Source organism: Leptonychotes weddellii, chromosome 5, assembly GCF_054177405.1.
Source record: "Leptonychotes weddellii isolate Sample4059 chromosome 5, ASM5417740v2, whole genome shotgun sequence".
Taxonomy (NCBI): domain Eukaryota; kingdom Metazoa; phylum Chordata; class Mammalia; order Carnivora; family Phocidae; genus Leptonychotes; species Leptonychotes weddellii.
In genome coordinates this window covers 117,210,150-117,232,506 of record NC_138373.1, presented here as the reverse complement: position 1 = coordinate 117,232,506, position 22,357 = coordinate 117,210,150, and the positions used below count along the sequence as shown (strand labels likewise).

Sequence of the window (22,357 nt, the reverse complement as noted above, 5' to 3'; positions counted from 1 at the left end):
TTATACAAATGAACACCAAAAAACAAAGAGTCTGATTAAAAATGGGCAGAGGACCTGAATAGACATTTTCCCAAAGAAGATATCTGGATAGCCAACAGACACATGAAAAGACGCTCAATGTCACTAATCAACAGGGAAATGGAAATCAAAACCACAGTGACATATCACCTTACTGAATGGCTAGAATCAAGAAGACAAGAAATAGCAAGTGTCGGTGCAAATGTGGAGAAAAAGGAATCCTCATGCACTGTTCGTGGGACTATAAATTGGTACAGCCATCGTGAAAAACAATATGGAGTTTCCTCAAGAAGTTAAAAATAGAAATACCATATGATCCAATAATTCCACTACTGGGTACTCAAAGAAAATGAAAACACTAATTCAAAAAGATATATGCACCCTATACTTATTGTAGCATTATTTACAAAAGCCAAGATATAGAAGCAACCAAGTGTTCAACCACATAGATGAAGGGATAAAGAAGATGTAGTATATTCATACAATGGAATGTTACTCAGCCATTAAAAATGGTGAGACGTTGCTTTTTGTGACAACATGGATGGACCTAGAGGGTATCAGGCTAAATGAAATAAGTCAGACAGAGAAAGATAAATACCATATGATTTTACTTATATGTGGAATCCAAAAAACAAAACAAATGAATAAACAAACAAAAAGCAGAGTCAAGCCTATAAATACAGAGAACAAACTGATGGTGGCCAGAGGGGAGGAGGTGGGGGATGGGCAAAATGGGTGAAGGGAAGTGGGAGATACAGGCTTCCAGTTATGAAATGAAGTCATGGGAAGAAAAGGTGCGGCATAGGAAATATAGTCAGTGGAGTTGTAACAGCATTGTACAGTGACTACACTTGTGATGGACACAGCATAACCTAGAGAGTTACTGAATCACTATGTTGTGCACCTGAAACTAATGTAACATTGTGTGTTAACTGTACTCAAATAAGAAATAAATAAGCAAAATAAAAATTAAGAAATTTTAAAAATAAAATAAAAATAAATAAATTCATAGGTTTTCTGATTGTCTTGACCTTGTGTCATACTTTTTCTATGGGATTACACATTCCAAGTTTCCTAAAATTTAGACTTATTAAATGAACATTAAAAAAAAAGTTTGTCGTCTAGATAGGAAGGCAGACTCATCACATATGATTCCACTACAATGTGAGAAATGCAGAGTGATAACGGACTTATGAATAGAGAATTATGGCAGCTCCAAGGAGGTCCCTAAAATATTCCTAGGGGAGCATAAAGGAAGGCTTCCTAGAAATGGTGAAGCCCCACGGAGATCTTGGCTTATTTTGGTTCTCAAACAAACTCTGGCTCTTTTCACCCTGGCCTTTGGCTCAGGGCATTTTCCCTGCCTCAAAAGCTCTTCCTTCCCACTCCTACCTTCTCCTGCCGCAACGTAAACATCCCTTCACCAGGGAAGCACTTCTTGATTTCCAACACTAGGAAGGGTCCCTTTGCCTTATGTGCTAATGGGAGCTGTTATTTTCCTCCATAGCGACCATCAAAGTTATCACCAGGCTGCTAGCTGTGTCCCCTTTATTACCCGTCTTACCTATAGGATACTACCCCATGAGGGCGGAGACATATTTAAGGCCATGGTTTTCTGTTCACCACCACATTACCAGTTTCCAGTATAATTCCTTGCATGTAGTTGATGCTCAACTAACATTTGTTAAATAAACTAATAATTTGATAAATAAATCTAATAAAAATGAATTTAAGATAGGACTTAGCCAGGGAAAGAGGCAAGGTAGGGAGAAGGGATGGAAAGGGTGAGACCAAGACAGGGATGCCGGGCAGAAAGAATACCATGAGTGGAGTCCCAAGGGACTAAGTCCCCTGAATGATGTCTGCACAACCAGGGCAGAGGTGGGCATTACTACACTGTAAAGATTAAGGTCAGAGCAGGGAGGGCCTTGCAGGCCATGCTAGGAAGGAGCAGTCACACATCTAACACTGTGAGCTCCTTCATGCATTCAACAAATACTTATTTTTTTTTTAAAGATCTTATTTATTTATTTATTTATTTGAATGAGAGAGTGTGTGTGTGCAGGGGGAGGGCCAGAGGGGCCTGGGAGAGGGACAAGTCATTCAACAAATACTTAACGAACAGCTACTGTGTGCCAGATGTGTTATCCCAGGCATTGGAGATTCAGTGAGTATTTCCGACTTGGAGTTTTAATTTTTTATTTTTTTATTTTTTTATTTTTATTTTTATTATTTTTTTTCTAAAGATTTTATTTATTTATTTGACAGAGAGAGAGATAGCGAGAGCAGGAACACAAGCAGGGGATGTGGGAGAGGGAGAAGCAGGCTTCCCGCCAAGCAGGGAGCCCGATGTGGGACTCGATCCCAGGACCCTGGGATCATGACCTGAGCCGAAGGCAGACGCTTAACGACTGAGCCACCCAGGCGCCCCGATTTTTTAAAGATTTTATTTATTTATTTGACAGAGAGAGAGACAGCGAGACAGGCAACACAAGCAGGGGAATGGGAGAGGGAGAAGCAGGCTTCCCGCCAAGCACGGAGCCCGATGTGGGGCTCGATCCCAGGACCCTGGGATCATGACCTGAGCCGAAGGCAGACGCTTAACGACTGAGCCACCCAGGCGCCCGAGTTTTAATTTTTTAAAAAGTTCTATTTTTGAGGGTAAGACCCACAGCCAGTTCATCTCAGGACCTCTGCAGTGCCTAGCCGTGTGCCTGATCTGTAACCGCACCCAAACCCTTCAATGGAAGAAGCTGGAATGAGAGAATGAAGGGAGTAAAATGGCCCGACAGTTCCTGACACTAACAAAAGGGAAGACAGCGGGGTCAGTCAGGAGCCAGCCTGGACTGGCCTTGCACCAGCCAGGCCCTACTCAGTTCCCCACTCCCCACACCCAGGGGGTCCTGTGCCTGCTTCGCCTACTCTTCATTCTCCCCTTGGTTCCTGCATGAGCCTTCACGGGGGACCTTTGCTGCCAACAGAAAGCAGACGAGGCTGTGCCCTCACTCAGGCTGTCCAGGCCACATAGAGGGAACATGACCCCGGGTGACTAAGCTGACTCCTTTAACAGATCTTCCCTGAAGACATACTGCTGGACAGAGTGATGGAGTTCTACAGTATTATCATCATTGTGCTTCAGATAGATTTTTGGCTGAAGAAAACTTTGAGGGTTGGTTTGGGGATCGAAACACCTTCTATAACAACGTTTCTGTAAGAAAATGCTCTTCTGGTTTCTAATGCAGGGTTGTAGACTTTCCCAAGCTAAATATCAGCGGCTGTACTGTGCATTCCCAATACGTACCCTTGGCCTAGGGAAAGCCCTCGAGGCAAGGGCTGTGCCTTCTCGGAATCCTGCCCCAGGAACCAAACACTGGTCAGACTTAACACCACACCTTGCTCATCAACGTGCATTGAGCAAGAAGCTAAAGCTGAATTCAGGTGTCTGATCTGATTTTGTGCATGGCAGTTTTGGAAAGTTTTGACCCTGATGCAAACGGCCGTCATTGTCTAGTGGCTTCATACCCAAGGCTTCTCTAACATTACTTCAAGAACTGCACCACAGAAAAGGCATTCTTGTCTCTGGGACTCCAGTTTGGGTTCAGGGAGGGAGATCTCGTTATCCATCATCCGGCCACAGCCTAGACTAGCAGGCTCCCGTCAGGAGCAGCCTGAGTAACACTGGCTCACCACCTCAAGCTCAAGAACGTCTGCATTTGGCTCATGGCCTCGAGGGGAGACTTTGCATGTTTGACTTTCTTGAACTCTACACTTTTGTCTTTACCACACTGTGGATGCAGTTGGGGAAAACGATCTTTGAGCATTTCATCCTAACTGATTTCTTTCCCGGCTTTTATTTTTGAATCTTTTGCAGCCTTGTTTTCAGCCCTCATCACAGAATCTGACTGATGGTGCTCAACTCTCAACTTCCTCACTTGTTTTGCATTGACCTTGACGTTTTTCACACTCCTTTGTTTTTCAGCCTATCAGTTCCACCCCAATTTCGCTATTTCCATTGCAAGAGCTGCATTTTCTTCTACCGTCTATAGTCCATCAGTAAACACAGTGTCTGGGGGAGTGAGGCTGCCCCTCACTTAGGCCAACTTCGTTTCCCCTGTGCTTCGGCCTCACAGGTTTCCATCCATCTGCTCTATCGTCTGTGGCTTGGATATGTGTCCAGATGAGCACAGAGAGCTCCACCAGAGTGCTCTGTGCTTACTCCCCACAAAACAACCTCCGTTGCCCTGAGTGAGGAGGCCCAGAGCCAGGGCAAGGCAGCAACCTACATGCATTTTCCCCCATGGCTGCCCTGGGCAACTGTTTGGCTGCTGGGTTTTGCAATAGCTCATCCGGAAGCCAGCTCTGGTTACCATGCCTCCTTAAAGAATGAGAAATAGCCTCCTGTCCCATGCTTGTAATCAGATCAACCAAGGGGCCACGTCTCAGAGTGGAAGGGCTATTTCTAAAAGTTGGAAAAACTGAGTCAGGGGGAGGTGAAGATGAAGTTCACAGATCTGTCAGCCCCATCATCACTACCATCATCTCTCTTGTCTGCAATGGTGAATAGGACTGACAGGTGTGGTGTCTCTCCTGATCGGAAGGGGGCCCCCAAAGGTGGGGCGACCCAACTGAGTGGAAGCTAGCAGCATGGACAGTGAAAGGGTTCCTCCAAAGCAGAACAAAGGAGGTAGAAGTTTACCGAATACACCACAAGGGAGCTGTGGGCAGGACCGGGAGGGAGAGGCCATCTGCCACGAGGCAGTGGGAGGGGGCCGTATTTAAAGGGCAAGGTGAGGAGGTATGGCAACGTCTGGAATCTTCCCTTCTCTGGTAACTGTGCCTGGTTGTAAGTAGCCCATTGGTCAGTGAGAGCCTGTGGGTATTTTGAGGAGGGTCGCCTGAGGGGGCCTGTCTGTACTCAGCCAGGGGGGCGCTCTGGGCCCTCGCTGCATTCCATCATTCAAGCCTGTGTGCCTAAAAATGGCCTCTAGGATAAGATTTCTAGAAACCAACATTTCATAAATGTGGATAGACCTATTAAGAACAAATTTATTAATATGAAATAATTTAATAAGTGAATTACATATAATTTGCATCTTTTACAAGTAAATAATGATAATACGTATTTGTACAGCTAAAGAGCGTTTCATGTATGTGAGCTGAGAAGACATGCTTAACACAAGTGAGTTGAATATGAGCTTTCCCTGTTCACAGGAGAATAAACAGAGGCATGGAACATGTCTGTGCCAAGGTTCCTGGGCCAGCGGTTGCCTGAATCAGACTAAAACCCTGGCCTTCCACCAGAAATTGGGCTTCTCTTTATCCCATCATATTGCCACAAAGCAGGATGGGGATACAGGAATTCCACATTTAGAGCCTGGATTGGGGTGACATTTGATTTATCTGAGAAGGCTGCCTAGAAGAGGTTTGAGAAGTTCTAGGGAAGCTTGTTATTTTAAGACAGTAAGTTTTCTTCAAACTAAGACATTTGGTAAGTGAATTCTGGGTGGTAGCCTGGTGGTAGCAGGAGGGGTTGTAGAGGACTCTTCCGACTTGTCACCTTCCATTTGCATTCAGATAAGATCTGGTAGGGAATTGTACAGCCAGTTGCAAAAATAAGTTTGAGTTGGTGTGATCTGACACGCAGACAGTTTATCTCTCTCTAAAAGTCAAAAGCACAATATCTAGGACTGGGATTGGGAAATGTATGTGAGAACTTTCTAGCCCTAAGAGTTCCCATCTGGCAGTAGGTCACAGCTCTTCTAACACGAACCACAGCTTTGCAATCAGCATAAAAGTCTACAATTACAACCATTCTTTGGAATCCACTCAGCAAAGGAGGACATGCTTTGGCCGGTTTAGAAAAAACCAGTGCACATTTGCACTGGGTAAGGAATGCAGTCCGGAAGAATGGCCAATGATTTACAGATTACGTCTCCTATTAACTAACAAAGACTAAGTAAAGGAGGTTCAAAAACACAATTCTGCCACAGCCTCAAACATGCTTATAGGAGAAGCAGGGTGCATGAGAAGGTGGGGAAACGGTAGAAGCAGTGAATGAGAAACAGAATTAAATGGTGGAGGAGCTAGAACTGAGCATGGTCTGGCTAAGGGATAAGCATCTTAATCCTAATCTCTTAGGTCTTCACAGCAGTTGTGACTTTCCAAGATGATTCTTATCTCAATGGGTTAAAAACTATAAAAGACTTGGTAGGATCGAGCAGAGAGGCACCTTTTCCACCTTCTAGATGAAGGCAGTGGGTTTGGGCGGAGTTGTCTTATCTAGGGCCATGTTGCTGGGATGAGCCCGAAGTGGAGAAGCACCTCCTGACTTCCAGGCCTGATTTCTGATTTCCACTCGGCGACTAACTCTCCACAGATAGGAGAGGGCCTTGGCCTGGAGCCTTAGGCGATGGGATTGACCTAGCTGGAGGGAAGAGGGAGAGGAGGTGCTCCTCTAACTGCTCCTCAGAGAAAGATGATGAGTGGGAAGATGACGGCTGGCAGGGGGTTTGGGAGGAAGAGGCTGGGAGGCTCAGGAGAAATACGGGCAGGACCCGGACTGGGACAGCGCCTGGAAGATGAACAGGGAGAGGGATGTCTGGAGATGGCGAAGGAAAAGGCAAGCTCCAGCAGCTGACGATGCGTGCAAGGAAGGGCAGTGGCCCGTGGCCGGCAACTCAGAGATTTTCTGCTTGTGAAGCCAGCGCCGTGCTGTCATTGCCCACCGTTCCTGTCACGTAAATCCACTCTCCTGGGTAGGAAACACATTAGAGTCTCAGCAGAGATGTCTGTCGGCTCCCACACCCACGACTGTTAAGCACTGGGTTCGTCTTACACCAACAGGAGACATGTAGAGATGCCCTTTGCAAGGCGTGTCAGCGTCCAGGAGCACCCAGCACACCTGACTCAGGTGTCAGAGGAGGTGCCCAAGGCCTGCCCCATGCTCACCTCCTGGATGTTCTGCTTTGCCCGGCTGTCAGAGGGATGCATAATGGTCCCCATCACTTTCATGTTGCCACAGACGACCAGGGCTTCATCCGGGGCATCTGTATTTATTCCCACTCGACCATGACAAACAACGGATTCTGGAGCTTGCCCTCGCTGCCATAATGCATCACTGTCATTTTCAAACTGCCCAGGGTTAGAGGCCTGGAAAAAAATACATAAATATGTTACAATTAAAGTTATAGTAGCAGGAATAGATGATTGCTTTATTCCTCAGAGCAAAGGAAGACAGAATGTCATCTAAGTCTTTCACCTGAGAATCGGATGGGACATTCTGACATATCCAAATAACTGTGGCCCCAGGCTGAGCCAGGAGGGCTCCCCTAACTGCTCTGCTCCCCATGAGCAGGAGCTCAGTGTGCAATGGTTTGGGACGTCCGGGCTCTATGGCAACTATCTGGAAATGAGAATGTGTCAGTTATACTGGGTGGATGATAAGGAAGAAGGAAAATCAAAATGACCTTTTTTTCAGGGATAAGAGTAATGATTTAAAACCAGAACCTTACATCAGAAGACATTCTAAGCTTACGAAAGCCCAGATACATAAAAATGCTTTGCATTTGGCTAGCCCTTTTAGAGTTTCAAAACACTTTAGTGTTTATGATTTCACATGCAATTGACAAGCAAACGACAGCACAAATATATTTAATACACCTCAACTATTCCCTAAACACAGATGACACTGAAGGAAGAATAACAACAGCTACATTTGTTGTGAGCTAGTCCACTCCCCCATTCTATGAGATATGTACTCTTAGCCTCATTTTATAGATATCCAGAAGCCTCCAAAAGGATAAACAAATTGCCCAAGGCCACAAACTAGTAAATTCTGGAGCTGGACTTACACTTCCTTTAATGATTAAATAATGATTCTAACTTTTCCTATTAAAAGTAACCCTGGCCGGGGGTGCCTGGGTGGCTCAGTCGGTTAAGCGTCTGCCTTCAGCTCAGATCATGATCCCAGGGTCCTCATATTGAGCCCCAAGTCTGGCTCCCTGCTCAACAGGGAGTCTGCTTCTCTCTCTCTCCATCTGTCCCTCCCCCTGCTTATGCTTGCTCTCTCTCAAATAAATAAATAAAATTAAAAAAAAAAAAAAGGAACCCTGGCCAAATGCAGTCTTCAAACAGAACCCAAGTGAAATTATGAGAACCAGACAAAGTTCTGGAGATTTTACTCTTAAATAAAATTCTTTGCTGAAGAATTTTTCACTCTACTGTCTTCCCTCCTCCCCACCTCCTGTGGCTGAATATATTTCCAAATATCTTTAAGTAAGGATCTCTGAATCCCTCCAAATCCTTACAACAAAATTAATTTGTTTTTAAAATTATGACCTATTGTTCTAAATCTGATTTTTGTGTGTTTGAGGCAAGTTGTCACAAATTCAGACAAACAGTTTAGACCCTGATCATCCAAAAAGTCAACACATAATGTAGTGTCTTCACTCTCTGCCTTTCTGGGCAGTGCAGGAGACATTGCAAACTCAGGACCTGAATATGCATAGATTATCTCTGGAGAATACTCAAGACACCAATAACAATGGCTTCTTCAAGGACAGGAACTGAGAGATGCAGAAACTGGGCTGGGAAGGAGATTCACTGCTCAACATACATGCTCTTGGTATTGTTTGAATGTTTTTTACCATAAGTATGTGCTACCCAGTTAAAAATAATAATTTAAAAAAACCCGCAAAATTTAGTTCTTAGCTTGGGTTCAGTGAAAGAACTTTTAGCTGTCTTCAACTTTTTCATTCTCGCCTTTTTGAACCCTGAGCTGCTTGGAAGACTCAACCATTGACATTTGATAGACAAAAGCAGTAAACGAATAGAAAATAACAACTTTGAACATTATTTTGTGTGAATTCACTTAAACAAAGTGCTTGCTACAAGGTCCCCAGAGCCCCCTTGGTCGTGAATGGCAAATTGGTTTTGACTCAAATCCTTTTATTGCAAGGAATCAACTAAATCCAAAGGTATATCATATAAATGTTGATGCATTTTGCTCTACTCTGAACATAATGAGCCACTTCAAGGAAACAAAATAGACAGTGATGGATTTATTTTTTCTTAATGAGTTTTGGGATAATTATTACCATAAACTTGATATCATGTTGGAACAGCGGATATAAGCAGACTTAATTTTTTAGAACAATTGTAACAATCTCACTTAGCTTTCATCAGATGAAAACTCAGATCCCTAAAATATGTTCAAGTCATTTTGGGAAGGGCCACAGATCTGCAATTTTCTAAATATATAGACCTACGGAGGAGTCCTCCTCATCAGTAATGGGAAATGTTATAAAGTCTGTGAATTTTTTTCCCTTCTCTGGTATCCACAATCTTAATGGGTCAAAGCAAACTGTAATGTACTACCTCTTTCTGGAATTATGAAGCTGTGTTCCCATGTGGTCCAAGAGTGGTTCAATCATATCAAATCCCAAAATGAATAAAATACTTTCATTATTTATCCCACAGCCCCATATATTTAGGGAAGACCTGAACGTTTTAATCTGTGTTACGACGCAAGCTGGCTCTGTGATCTTGGGGCAGTCACTTAACCTTTCTGTGCCAGCTCTTTTTCTTTGAAGCTTAAAGATAATAATGACTTCTTTACCTATCTCACAGTGTTGTGGGAATTTGTTGAAATCACGTGTATATGAATACTTGGCAAAAATGAGGACGAATAGTCTCAAGTTATCGTTAACACATTGCTGTGCATAGCAACAACTGTCCAGCCTATACGGGCATACATCCTTTTATTAAGCTTTGCTTTACTGCACTTCACAGATGATGCTTTTTTTTTTTTTTTTTTTACAAATTGCAGGTCTGTAGCAAGCCTTCATCGAGCAAGTCTGTCTGCACCATCGCCATAGCATCTGCTCATTTCATGTCTCTGCCACAATTTGGTAATTCTTGCAGTATTTCAAACTTTTTCGTTATTATTACATTTGTTGTGGTAATCTGTGATCAGTGATCTTTGATGCTACTATCGTAATTTGCAGAGCCACAAACCATGCTCATATGAGACGGCAAAACTTCATCAATAAATGGTCTGTGTATTATTCTCACTGTTCCACCACCGAGCCATTTCCCCACCTCTCTCCCTCTCCTCGGGCCTCACTATTCCTTGAGATCAACATTATTAAAATTAAGCCAATTAACAACCTTACAGTGGCATCTAAGTATTGAAGTGAAAGGAAAAGACTCATGCTTCTCACTTTAAATCAAGGGCTAGAAATGATTAAGCTTAGTGAGAAAGGCATGTTGAAAGCCGAGATAGGCCGGAAGCTGGGCCTCTTGTGCCAGACAGCCAAGTTGTGAATGCAAAGGACATTAAAAGTGCTGCTCCAGCAAACACACAAATGATAGGAAAGTGACACAGCCTTCCTGCTGATGTGGAGAACGTTTGAGTGGCCTGGATAGATCAAACCAACCAGAACATTGCCTTAAGCCAGAGCCTTATCCAGAGCAGGGCCCTCACTCTCTTCGATTCCATGAAGGCTGAGAGGTGAGGGAGTTGCAGAAGAAAAGTCTGAAGCTAGCAGAGGCTGGTTCATGAGCTTTAAGGAAAGAAGTCATATGTATAACACAAAAGTGCAAGGTGAAGCAACAAGGGCTGGTGTAGAAGTTGCAGCAAGTGATCCAGAAGCTCTAGATCATTCACGGCTGCACTAAACAACAGATTTTTTTAAAAATGATTTTATTTATTTATTTGAGAGAGCAAGAGAGAGAGATATCAAGACCTGAGCCAAAATCAAGAGTTGGATGCTTAACTGAGCCACCCAGGCGCCCTAAATGACAGATTTTCAATGTAGATGAAACAGCCCTCTATTGGAAGAAGAGGCCATCTAGAACTTTCATACCTAGAGAGAAGTCAATGCCTGGCTCCAAAGCTTCAAAGGACAGGCTGACTCTAAGTTGAAGCCTGTGTTCATGGACCATTCTGAAAAGCCTCAGGCCCTTAAGAATTTATGCTAAATCTACTCTGCCTGTGCTCAATAAATGCAACAAAACCTAGATGACAGCATAACCATTTACAACATGGTTTACTCAATGTTTAAAGCCCACTGTTGAGACTTGCCACTCAGAAAAGATTTCTTTCAAAATATGACTGCTCAGAGCGCCTGGGTGGCTCAGTCAGTTAAGCGTCCGACTCTTGATTTGGGTCAGGACATGATCTCAGGGTTGTGAGATTGAGCTCCATGCTCAGAGGAGAGTCTGCTCGAGATTCTCTCTGTCCCTCTCCCTCTGCCCCTCCTCCCCCCGCTCTGTCTCTCTCAAATAAATCTTAAAATAAAAAAGCATCCTGCATCTTAAAATATATATATGACTGCTCATCGATAATGCACCTGGTCACCCAAGAGCTCTGATGGAGCTGTACAATGCGATTAGTGTTGTTTTCATGCCTGCTCACACAACGTCTGTTCTACAGCCTGTGGACCAAGGAGTCATTTTGACTTTCAAGCCTTATTATTTAAGAAATATATTTCATAAGGCTATACTGTCATAGATAGTGATTTCTCTGATGGATCTGGGCAAAGTAAGTTGAAAACCTGTAAGGGATTCACCATTCTAGATGTCATCAAGAACATTCCTGATTCATGGGAAAAGGTGGAAATGTCCACATTAACAGGAGTTTGGAAGAAGTTGATTCCAACCCTCATGGAGGTCTTTGAGGGGTTCAAGTCTTTAGCAGAGAGAGGAACTGCAGATGTGGTGGAAATAGGAAGAGAACTAGAATCAGAAGTGGAGCCTGAAGATGGGACTGAACTCCTGCCATCTTACATTCAAACTTTCATGGATGAGGAGTTGCTTCTTACAGATGAGCAAAGAAGTGGTTTCTTGAAATGGAATGTATTCCTGTTAAAGCTACTGTGAAGACTGTTGCAGTGACAGCAAAGGATTTAGAATATGACATCAACTTAGTTGATGAAACACTGTCAGGGTTTCAGAGGACTGACTCCAATTTTGGAAGAAGTTCTACTGTGGGTAAAATGCTATAAAACAGCATCCCATGCTATAAAAAAAATAATAAAAATAAAAAAATTCCTAAAAGGAAGAGTCAACTGATGTGGCAAACTTCACTGTTGTCTTTTTTTTTTTTTTTTAAGATTTTATTTATTTATTTGACAGAGAGAGAACACAAGCAGGGGGAGCAGCAGAGGGAGAGGGAGAAACAGGCTCTCCGCTGAGCAGGGAGCCCCACACGGGGCTCAATCCCAGTACGCTGGGATCATGACCTGAGCCGAAGGCAGACGCTTAACTGACTGAGCCGCTCAGGTGCCCCTCACTGTTGTCTTACTTTAAGAAATGGCCACAGCCACCCCAACCTTCAGCAGCCACCCCCTCAATCCATCAACACTGAGGCAGGACCCTCCACCATCTCTAAAAGATTGCATTACTCTCTGAAAGTTCAGATTATAGTTAGCATTCTTTAGCAATATGTTTTGATTAAGGTATGTACATTGTTTTTTAAGACATAATGCTATTATTCACTTAATAGACTATAGCATAGTGTAAACGTAACTTTCATGTGCACTGGGAAACAAAAACCTTCATTTGACTCGCTTTATTGCCGTGGTCTGGAACCGAACCTGCCTGTAATGCTTTAATCTGCTCTCCTCAGCAACACACCTGCAGAGCTGCAAAATTCTGTGAGGGCGCGCTACTCCCCGAGTAAAGTGTAAATGGCGCCCTCTGCAGGTGCTTGGAATAGGAAACAGCAATTAATGGTCACTTGAGGCCGTTCTAAGGTCGGAATGGAAAGCTGGAATTTCTTTGCTTTACCATTGTTTGGGCTTTTAAGGCAACAGCCAAAGAGCATATTAGGAAAGCTTCAGTTGAAGAAGTCACATCATAACAAATAAATTTTTGTTCCTTTTGAAAGGGCTGTGGAAAATGGGACCAGAAATGCTCCCTATCAGTGCTACTCGAAGTGTGGTCTGAAGGTCAGCACCCTCTCCTGGAAACTTGTTAGAAATGTATATTCAACCTATTGAATCAGAAATTGTGGAGTGGGGGACCCAGGTATCTCTGTTTTACTCTCCGGGGGATTCTTTGTCCCATACAGTCCTGGTCGGTTACCCCTTCCAGAGTTAACCAAAGTTGAATCCCAACCACGGGGTGAAACGGACATTGCTCCACATACTGATTCCTGTGGGTAAATAAAAATTCATCTGAACTCCAGAAGAGGGGTGTGTGTGTGTGTGTGTGTGTGTGTGTGTGTGTTTGTGTGTGTGTGTGTATGTTAGGGGAGGAAGGGACTTTTGTAGAAAAGGGCGAGAGCTGGTAACAACGGAGCCAGGCCCTGGGACGGCTCTGTTCTGCACCCATCCCTCACCATTCCTTGCAGTCGCATTATTTCTTTTGTTTTCCCCGCCCCTGTTTGTTGGTTTCTCATCTTAGGACAGTGCAGTTTGCAGAGCAATAAGGGGGCATTTCCTGGGGACGTGCATATTTTTATTCTTCTGGAAAAGAAACTGGAATAATGTATTCATTTTCAAAACTAGGAAACCCTGGGGTGCCTGGTTGGCTCAGTCGTTAAGCATCTGCCTTCGGCTCAGGTCATGATCCCAGGGTCCTGGGATCGAGTCCCACATCGGGCTCCCTGCTCAGCGGGAAGCCTGCTTCTCCCTCTCCCACTCCCCTTGCTTGTGTTCCCTCTCTCGGTGTCTCTCTCTCTGCCAAATAAATAAATAAAATCTTTAAAAACAAAAACAAAAACTAGGAAACCCTGGCACGTCTTTGAAAGGCAGACAAAAGTAATCATCCCTCCTGCTTATAACACAGCACTCCAAACCAGGTTTAATTATGTGTTTTAGAAGGAAAGTGGAGCTGAATGAAAACCTAGTCATTAACAAGGAGAATCTGAAGGAACTCCACGGCAGAATGCTCCAAAAACAAAAGACCTGGGAAATAAATCTGTCTTTGGAGTAAACATTAATTTCCATGAAATTGGTCAATTTACATCAGGACCATAATATATTTTTAAAGCTGTTCTGATTGACAACCCAGATGAACAATTCCTGGGTCTTGCCCACCATCCTCTCTCCAAGAAGAATTCTGACAAGCTTGGTCTCTGAAGCCTTCCTGGAGGCCGGAAACTCATCTGAGTCTAGTCCATGCCTCCTACATTATTTGCCCTTACATTAATCTCTGCTCTTGGGAAGAATGATTCTTAGGCCTCAACATGAACCTGGATTTGCTCAGTGCAATTTGCAGTTCTCCATATAATATAGTCTGCTCTTATAACATTATTCTGAAGCTCAAACTAACAGACCCAGGCCATGGCCTAAGAGGGCACATCTGGCTTTTTTTGGAGAATATGAGCTGGTCTGCCCTCTGTCCAATCATAGGTATACGTCCAAGGCATACACCTGTAGAATCCTAGGGGCGGGAAATGTGTTGTGTGAACATTTCAAAAACTCACTGATTCAAACAACATCACTATTTCTGAAGATCAGTTTTTTCTCTTGGTTGGTTTAAACGTTAAACAATTAAATAGATTCAAAACTGCATTCATTTTCACTTCTGCATTTGGGGTTAGAATGAAATAGTATCAATAAGATATTTCTAGTTTGGGGGATGGGGAGAATGGTTCACACTATGACCATTCTCCTTCTTCTCGTTGTTGCTAGAACAACCCCTGTGTTACCCAGCACACTTCCAGAATAGGGCATTCTCTTTAACCAAAAGTTATGGCTAGAAGAAAGCAATCAAATCTGGAATACAATTACTTTTTTAAAATAAAAATTTGGTGAATAATATGACACCCAATCTATACTAAGTATAATTTAATGTTTTTTAGTATTCATACGTAATATGAGTTGCAGGAACACTCAACTTTTCAAAGCGATCATGAGTTAAATTATCATCGCGTTTTGGATAGGAGGAGGCACCAATTAACAGAATTCTGGTAATAGAATATTAGATAATAGCACTCTCTCGTACTGCTGCTGGGTGGACTTCACAACAGCCAGAGAACAGAGTTGCCAGCAGGAAATGGAGAAACCAGACACCAGGTAAATTATTCAAGGTACGCAGGTGACTAGCAAGCTGCCTGACTCAGGCATGAGTTTCCCAGCTTCAAGCAGCCCTTTCATAACATCTAAGCTATGCTAACTCTGAAAAGAATGGTATTGTCTGTCTTTATTCCTCCCTATGAAAAACCAGAAACAATAAGCGACCCAGGCTTCCAGACTCTACTTTAAATCACATTTGTTAGTGCAGGACAGCAATCCCAGATGACATCAGGCGAGGCGTCGAAGCCGCCCTGAGCCCTGCTGGGGTGGAGAACCACGGCCCTTGGCCCATGACCAAGGAAGAGGGCCCCACCTGCCTTGTTTGTGGCACCTTGTTTGCTACAGATTAGATCAGGTCCCACAAAAACGGTAGGACACAGGCTAGCCCTCACCTGGGACATTTAAACACAAGTGTTTTACCTCATTTCCATCATTACTTCACCTCCACTGAAACTTAGAGGTGCAGTTTTAGGATTTCCACTTACAAGTGGCTTATTATTTTTAATTGATTAAAAGAATTAGACAGAGGGCCCTCTGTTTTGGAATAGCTCAACGCAAGAAAGGAAAGACTCATCTCCCCGAAGAGGCAGATCTGGTCCCCAGGCCACAGAAGTTGCTGTACTGAATGATTTCTCCTGTTGGACTTCACATGTCCTCCCCGGGTCAGGACCCAGCTCCTCCCCAGCTGCCAGGCCTGTGGTGACCTGTTACCTTAGGCCCCTGGTATTCTGAGCGGCGGCCAGCCCAGCCACACACAGCTGAAGCTCCAGCTGCCAACCGCTTTCTGTTTCTGTGGCTGGCGAGATTCCTGTCCACAGCTGTGACCACTCATTCATTCAGCAAAATGTGCTGAACCGTTACTATGTGGTAGGCAGGGGCCCAGATGTTCCCTGGGTTACCAATCACTTCGGGGTAAGAAATGCCTTCTTACTACTTTCCCCACCCCATGGGCTTCAGGACCAGAGAAAACTAGGATGGAACCCGAGCCCCATCATTCACAAACTGTCCTGCCCTCTTGAGCCTCAGCTCCTCTGCATGTGAAGAAGGTAACGTAAATGTGCCGCAGTGTAAAATGATGTCATACATAAATTAGTCAGCCCAGTGCCTGGACCAGTTTCCCAACTTCAGCACTACGGACACTTTGGAAGGGGGAATCCTTGCTGTGGGGGCTATCTCGTTTATTGTAAGGTACTGAGCAGCATCCCCGACCTGGACCCACTAGAGGCCGGTAGCACCTCCAATTGTGACAACCAAACAATGTTTGCAGACATCGCCAAATGACCTTTGAGGGACAAAATTCTCCTGGTTGAGAACCATTATGTGAAAATGAAAATAATAATACCTGCCATTACCATCATCATCTGTTGAGAAAGAGCTCACTTCCAGCATGCCATTGAAAATGCAAATTCAAAAAAAAATTTTTTTTAATTAAAAAAAAAAAATGCAAATTCTACTTCAAAGGAGAAAAGCAGATGGGATCCAGAAACGTTAAGGAACTGAACCTTACCCTTACAATGATCCGTTCAGAGATATGGGCAGACAATAGATAGAACTGGTCTTGGTGAGCAGCATACAATCCAACCACCAACATGAAGTATCTAATTCAGAAACAGCAGATCAACACATCACGAAACAGAGACATAATTTGTGCCATCAAATACCACCCAACACTTAACAGTGAATTTATCTAGATAGGTTTACATATTTAAAGATTTTCTATTCTGTTCTAAGTTGCCCCTCCTGTGAAATGAAAGAGCAGTTGATTCACTCCACATTGTTCTGGGTCCACCCTCTGCCGGGTCGGAGGTATTTGTGAGCTGTTCTGGAAGCCCCACAGCACAGCACTGCTCACAAGCAGATGCACAACAGGCGGCCACCTAAGAGGTCCCTTTGCCCAGAGCCGCCCAAACTACGTACCCTATCCCAGCAGGGCCTGCCCAGCCACACTGGATCCCTCCCACCCTGTCTGCTCCAGTCAAAGACCTCGACCCTCCCCTCTAATTACTCCCAGTGCAATTTTCATCAATGTTACTTCAATTATTTCTTCATATGTAACACTGACGAGGCATTTTTAAGATCAGATCATTTCTTGAAAGTCAAAATAAAACTATCTCTATGAGAGAAGCTTTGGCTTTAAGCACTGCAGGCAAAAACCTTGCCACCTTCCTCTGTAACTCCACAGATTCTCTAATCCTTAAAGAATAAGAGTTCTCCCCCATGTTGAAAGTAAAACAGTAATAGTGATATTTGTTATTTTCATTATAATCATTAGCCATCATCTGAGTCCTCAGAATGTGTCATACACTGGGCTAAGCAGTTTATCTACAGTATCTCATTTAGAACCCCAGAACAACCCTACTGGAGAAGGATATAGACATTGTCCCCATTTTACAGAATGGGTTAAGTTACATGCTCAAGGTCACCCAGCTAGCATATGGCAGTATCAAATTTCAAATTCAAGTCTTTCCAACTCCAGCACTTATGTTCTAAAACCAGTGTGCCCAAATTTGAGTATGCATCCAAGTCACCTGGAGGATTTGTTAAAATACAAATTACTGGGCCCCACCCCAGAGTTTTTGCTTCAGTAGGTCTTTGGTGAGGCCTAAGAGATTGCACCTCTAACAAGTGTCCAGGTGACATCATCTCTGCTAGCCTGGGACCACACTATGAGAACCACAGGTTTAAATCCTTAATGCAAGTTCACTTCCTTTTTTAACCAAAAAAGACGATTGCAGAGCTCCAGGACCCAGGGCTTTGTACTGGTGACGAGCACACAGTTTCGAGCAGGGCGGTGTGATGGTCTGACGGTCCTCAGCCTTTGGACAACAGTGAGGCATAAACGTGCGGTCACTCCAGAGAATCAGGGAGGGAATCAAGGCAGATTTGGGGCTGGACAGGAGAGCAGGCACTGTAGGAGGTGAGGATGGACAAGGAAAGACGCCTACGGGGAAATGAGCTGCGTTAATAAACAGGAAGAGTCTGAAGGGGGAAAGGGGCCGCGGGCGGCCTGGTTTGCAGGCTGGTGGGACCAAGAGGAATCTGAGGGGTCTCTGGAGGGCACCAGCTGGTCAGATGGAGTCCCTGGCCACCATGGATGCCAGTACCTCTGGTCAGGATTTGGTTTTCCCTTCTTCCTCATGTTATTCGCTGTTGTCTCAGTGAAGTGCAACCGACCCAGGGTCACTTTGGTGACCTGGTCGGCCAGCAAGTCGACTCTAAAACAGACAGCAGAAATACCAAGACACTGTGAGACAATGCAGACTCTGATCAACTCTAACTTGTTCCAAGATTCTCAGGTGTGTTCAGCCCCCCTCCACCCCCACCCCCCCGTGGAGGACAGTTTATTCCATGCACCGATTTTTAATAAACTCTCCACAACATGGTCAGGAATGGCTGCCAGGGGATAACTCCAGAAGGGTGAGATCTGCTCTTTCAGCAGAAGCTCGAGCCCAGACTTCCTGCCTCATAAGGGCATGTGCTCCCCATGCCTCGTATGGGTTCTTTGAACTCCACAACGGGGAGAAAAGACTTTGCATTTGTGCTTCTGCCGATGTTGCTAGAGCACTTGCCTCCTGACAAGCCATGTCTCTAAGTTGTGCATGAATTCCTTTGCATCCCCTTCACATGTTTGCCCCCTCCTGGCCTGGCTCCTATGGAAGGCCACACCCAGCCCGCCCCAGCCAGGGAGGACCAGATGCACCAGGCAAGCTCAGTGCTGTGTGTACATGTGGTCTGTTTGGGATTCTCTCTCCCTCTGCCCCTCCCCCTGCACTCTCTCTCTCTCTCATGAATAAATAAATCTTTAAAAAAATAATAATGATGACTTAAAATGAGCTTTTTACAAGAATTTGCTTGAAATTATTTCAATGCATTTTACCTACTTTGTTTTTGCTGATATGCATGTATTCAGAATATTAGCATATTACTAATGTAGTTTCTGCAGTGGGATTCATTTTATTTTTTATTTATTTTTTAATTGAAGTATAGTCGACATATAATGTTACAGTAGTTTCAGGTGTACGACATAGAGATTCATCAACCCTACGCTCACCACAAGGGCAGCTCCCATCTGTCACTACACAGCATCATTACAATACCATTGACTCTGTTCCCTGTGCTGTACCTTTCATCCCTGTGACTTATTCATTCTATAACTGGAAGCCTCTACCTCCCACTCCCCTGTACCCATTTTACCCCTGCCCCAACCCGTCCTCTCTGGCAACCATCAATTTGTTCTCTACATTAATAGGTCTGTTTCTGCTTTTTTGGTGTGTGTATTTATTTGTTCATCTGTTTTGTTTTTTAAATTCCACATATAAGTGAAATCATATGGTCAACGGGATTCATTTTTAATAAAATAAATTAGGCAATAGGTCTTTCTCCTAATACATTCACAAAGGAATTCAGAAAAGAAATTCTTACTTAACAGGATTGAAAATCTTTTTGCTTCTATCTGCTTGGGATTGCTCAATAGCAATTATTTGATTGGTGGCTTCTACCTGTGTGGAACAATAAAAAGTAAGTTAGTTACCAAATACATAAGTTAATTTGTTAATAAACACTGTTCATTATTAATTAACATTCAGGCACTTTAAAAGTTTTCCAAGGCATCATGATAGGCACTGGGCAGGAGGAACAAGTCACTGAAAAGATGTATAAGACAATGACCCCAACCTTAAGGAGTATGTTATTGGTGAGAAAAGAAACAAATACGTGTAAAACTAAACAATGAAAACACAAGACAACAGAAAACTGCAGGTGAGCAGGGAATATGGCATGAGCTCGTAGGTGATTAAAGCATCAGGAGCAAAACACAGAGGCAAGGCAGCTCCAAGGGTACATGCATCTATCCATCCATTTATTCATTCATTCCATAGACACGTGCTGAGCACCTGCACCTGCTCGGCACCAGGGACTGCCCAAGGCATTAGAGATGAGAAGTGGACAAAATTAACAGAAACCCCAGCCCTTGCAGAGCTAATATTCTAATAAGAAGAAATAACAATATACAATGAAAATAAATAAAATACGGAGAATGGCATTTTTTTCAGTACTTGCTACAAAACTCTTCTTGCTCTGAATGAACAGTGGCAAGGGTGTGGTGAGATCTGCCCTGTCATATATGGCTTGTGGATAATAGCATAACGACAATTTTTCTGAAAAGGAGCTGGGCAACATACATCAAGAGTTTTAATTATGTTCATGCCTTTGATATATAAATTCTTCTGGAATGTATCCTCATGCAAAGACAGATAGATGTACATGGATGTTTACTGAAGTTTATTAACAAAAAATTGAAAATAAGCAAAACTTATAATAATGCAGGAATATGGTACATTTATCCAATAGAAACTATGTCATCTTTGTAAACAATATTTTATAGGGTCTTTAATAATATCATGTTATTTTCATAATATACTATTAACAATATGAGATTAATTTTAATAAAAGAAAAAAATTAGACTACCAAAAGGTGGATCCCAAATATGAATGAATTTTTTCTCTTCTTTATAGTTTTCTACTGTATTCCAAAATATTCACAATGGATTCATATTACTTCCATAATCAGAAAAATATGTTTTGTTGTTTATTTGTTTGTTATCTGTGTTTGCTTTTGTTTTGTTTTGTTTTGGTTTGGTTTAAGAGCTCAGTTTGGAGCAAGAGCAGCTGAGGTGTCAAGGTATCAAGCCCTATTTTGGGAGACTCACTGCCTAAGCTCAGGTTAATAATCAGAATAAAATACAGATGCTCCTCCCCCTAAATGCTGGATCTGAGGTAATAAGTTAACAAATCCTTGTTGACCACTCAGAATTCATCCTACCTGCATTCTAAACTCAGCTCTCTCATGTACGTATCTTGGATGAACTGTCTAACTTTACCGTGACTCAGTCTCCCCTCTGTTTAATGGCTCCTTGGCTTTTTTAGGTCAGAGACCTATTTGAGAATTTGGCAAAAACTACGAATCTACTGCATATGAAAATGCACCAGCATCAAAAAGAATAAAATATTACAGTTAGTAAAAGAAGTGCAAGATTTATATAGTGAAAACTATCAAAATGTAGTTTGAAGTGATGCTGTACCAGTTTCTGAGCCAGTTTCAGGCTTAAGAAATTGGCAGCTCCCGCTTCCTATGTCTTGGAACATTTATTCTTAGAACCTATCCACCATGCCGTGAGGAAGCACAACCTATCCCACAGAGAGGGACTTCTCATGAAGAAGAGCCAAGGCCTCCCAGCCATAGTCTCATTTGAGCTCCTGGCCAATGGCCAGCCCAAACTTGACAGGCATATACATGAGCCATCTTGGAAACTGGATCCAGGCCCAGCTGATGACTCCTGAAGAGACATGAACTGTGAGAGCCAACCCCTAACCAACCTGCACATTTGTGACCCAAATAGATGATTGTCATTATTTTAAGTTGCTAAGTTTGGGGGGTAGTTTGTTATGCAGCAACAGATACCTGGAACACTTAATAAATGTTGGCTTAATTAAATTGAGCTCAATAAAAGACTTACCTTAACCCCAAAAGTTTTCAAGTAAAACATTTCTATTGGCTTTAGGCCCATTTGGGTTTTGACAAATTTTGGACTTCCCCGAACTTGGATATGGATGGTTATCTGAAAATGGTTCTTCTTTTGGCAAACAAAAGCTTCATCTGCTGGTGAAAAATTAAATCCTTTGTCTGTGATAACTCGATAGCCTATATCAGGTCTATAAAAAGAGGAATCAAGAAACCAATTTAACAAACATTTTCTACACATTTTCTTCCATTAACAATACTAATAGTATAAACATTTCAAGAAAATACACTGTGGAAAGTGACTTTTGCTATATTTAATCAATTTTGTGGATTTTTGCTGAGGAAGTGTGCTATTTCAAAACACAGATGGCTCTCTCACAGCATTTTATCTTCTCACAAGGAAGAAGCACAATTCTTGCCAAATGGAAGCATTGTCTCTTCGGCTTCCCTTTCCCTTTGTGCTTTCTAGAATTCTAATTTGACTCCACCATACAACAGAAAGATGTAGTCTAGAAGTTGAGAAGTCACTGCATTACTCAGACCTATGAAATAGCTGGGATAAAATTCGTCTTTTTCTTCCTTTAAAGAAAAAAAAGGGGGCGCCTGGGTGGCTCAGTCGGTTAAGCGACTGCCTTCGTCTCAGGTCATGATCCCAGGGTCCTGGGATCGAGTCCCACATCGGGCTCCCTGCTCTGCAGGGAGCCTGCTTCTCCCTCTCCCACTCCCCCTGCTTGTGTTCCCTCTCTCGCTGTGTCTCTCTCTGTCAAATAAATAAATAAAATCTTTAAAAAAAAAA

The 22,357-nt window shown here is 43.2% G+C and overlaps 2 protein-coding genes across 4 annotated transcripts in view; one reads left to right on the top strand and one right to left on the bottom strand.

The window, feature by feature from the left end:
• Positions 1–22,357, top strand: part of LOC115940598 (uncharacterized) — a 404,464-nt gene that overhangs the window by 242,632 nt on the left and 139,475 nt on the right. The window contains exon 6 of one of the 3 annotated variants that reach the window (XR_014145801.1): positions 9,845–9,875. The exons of the other annotated variants lie outside the window; for them this stretch is intronic. The gene's annotated coding sequence lies outside the window, so the exon portion shown is untranslated. Of the gene's footprint in view, positions 1–9,844; positions 9,876–22,357 lie in introns of those variants that run through there. 3 annotated transcript variants of the gene reach the window in all.
• The window catches only part of MYRFL (myelin regulatory factor like), a 112,481-nt gene that overhangs the window by 36,810 nt on the left and 53,314 nt on the right, over positions 1–22,357 (bottom strand). Inside the window, exons 7-11 of the mRNA XM_006732350.3 lie at positions 21,557–21,752; positions 19,464–19,540; positions 18,146–18,256; positions 16,549–16,639; positions 6,967–7,167 (exon numbers count right to left, since the gene is read on the bottom strand). Coding sequence (XP_006732413.2) covers positions 6,967–7,167; positions 16,549–16,639; positions 18,146–18,256; positions 19,464–19,540; positions 21,557–21,752 — 676 coding nt within the window. The remainder of the gene's footprint in view (positions 1–6,966; positions 7,168–16,548; positions 16,640–18,145; positions 18,257–19,463; positions 19,541–21,556; positions 21,753–22,357) is intronic.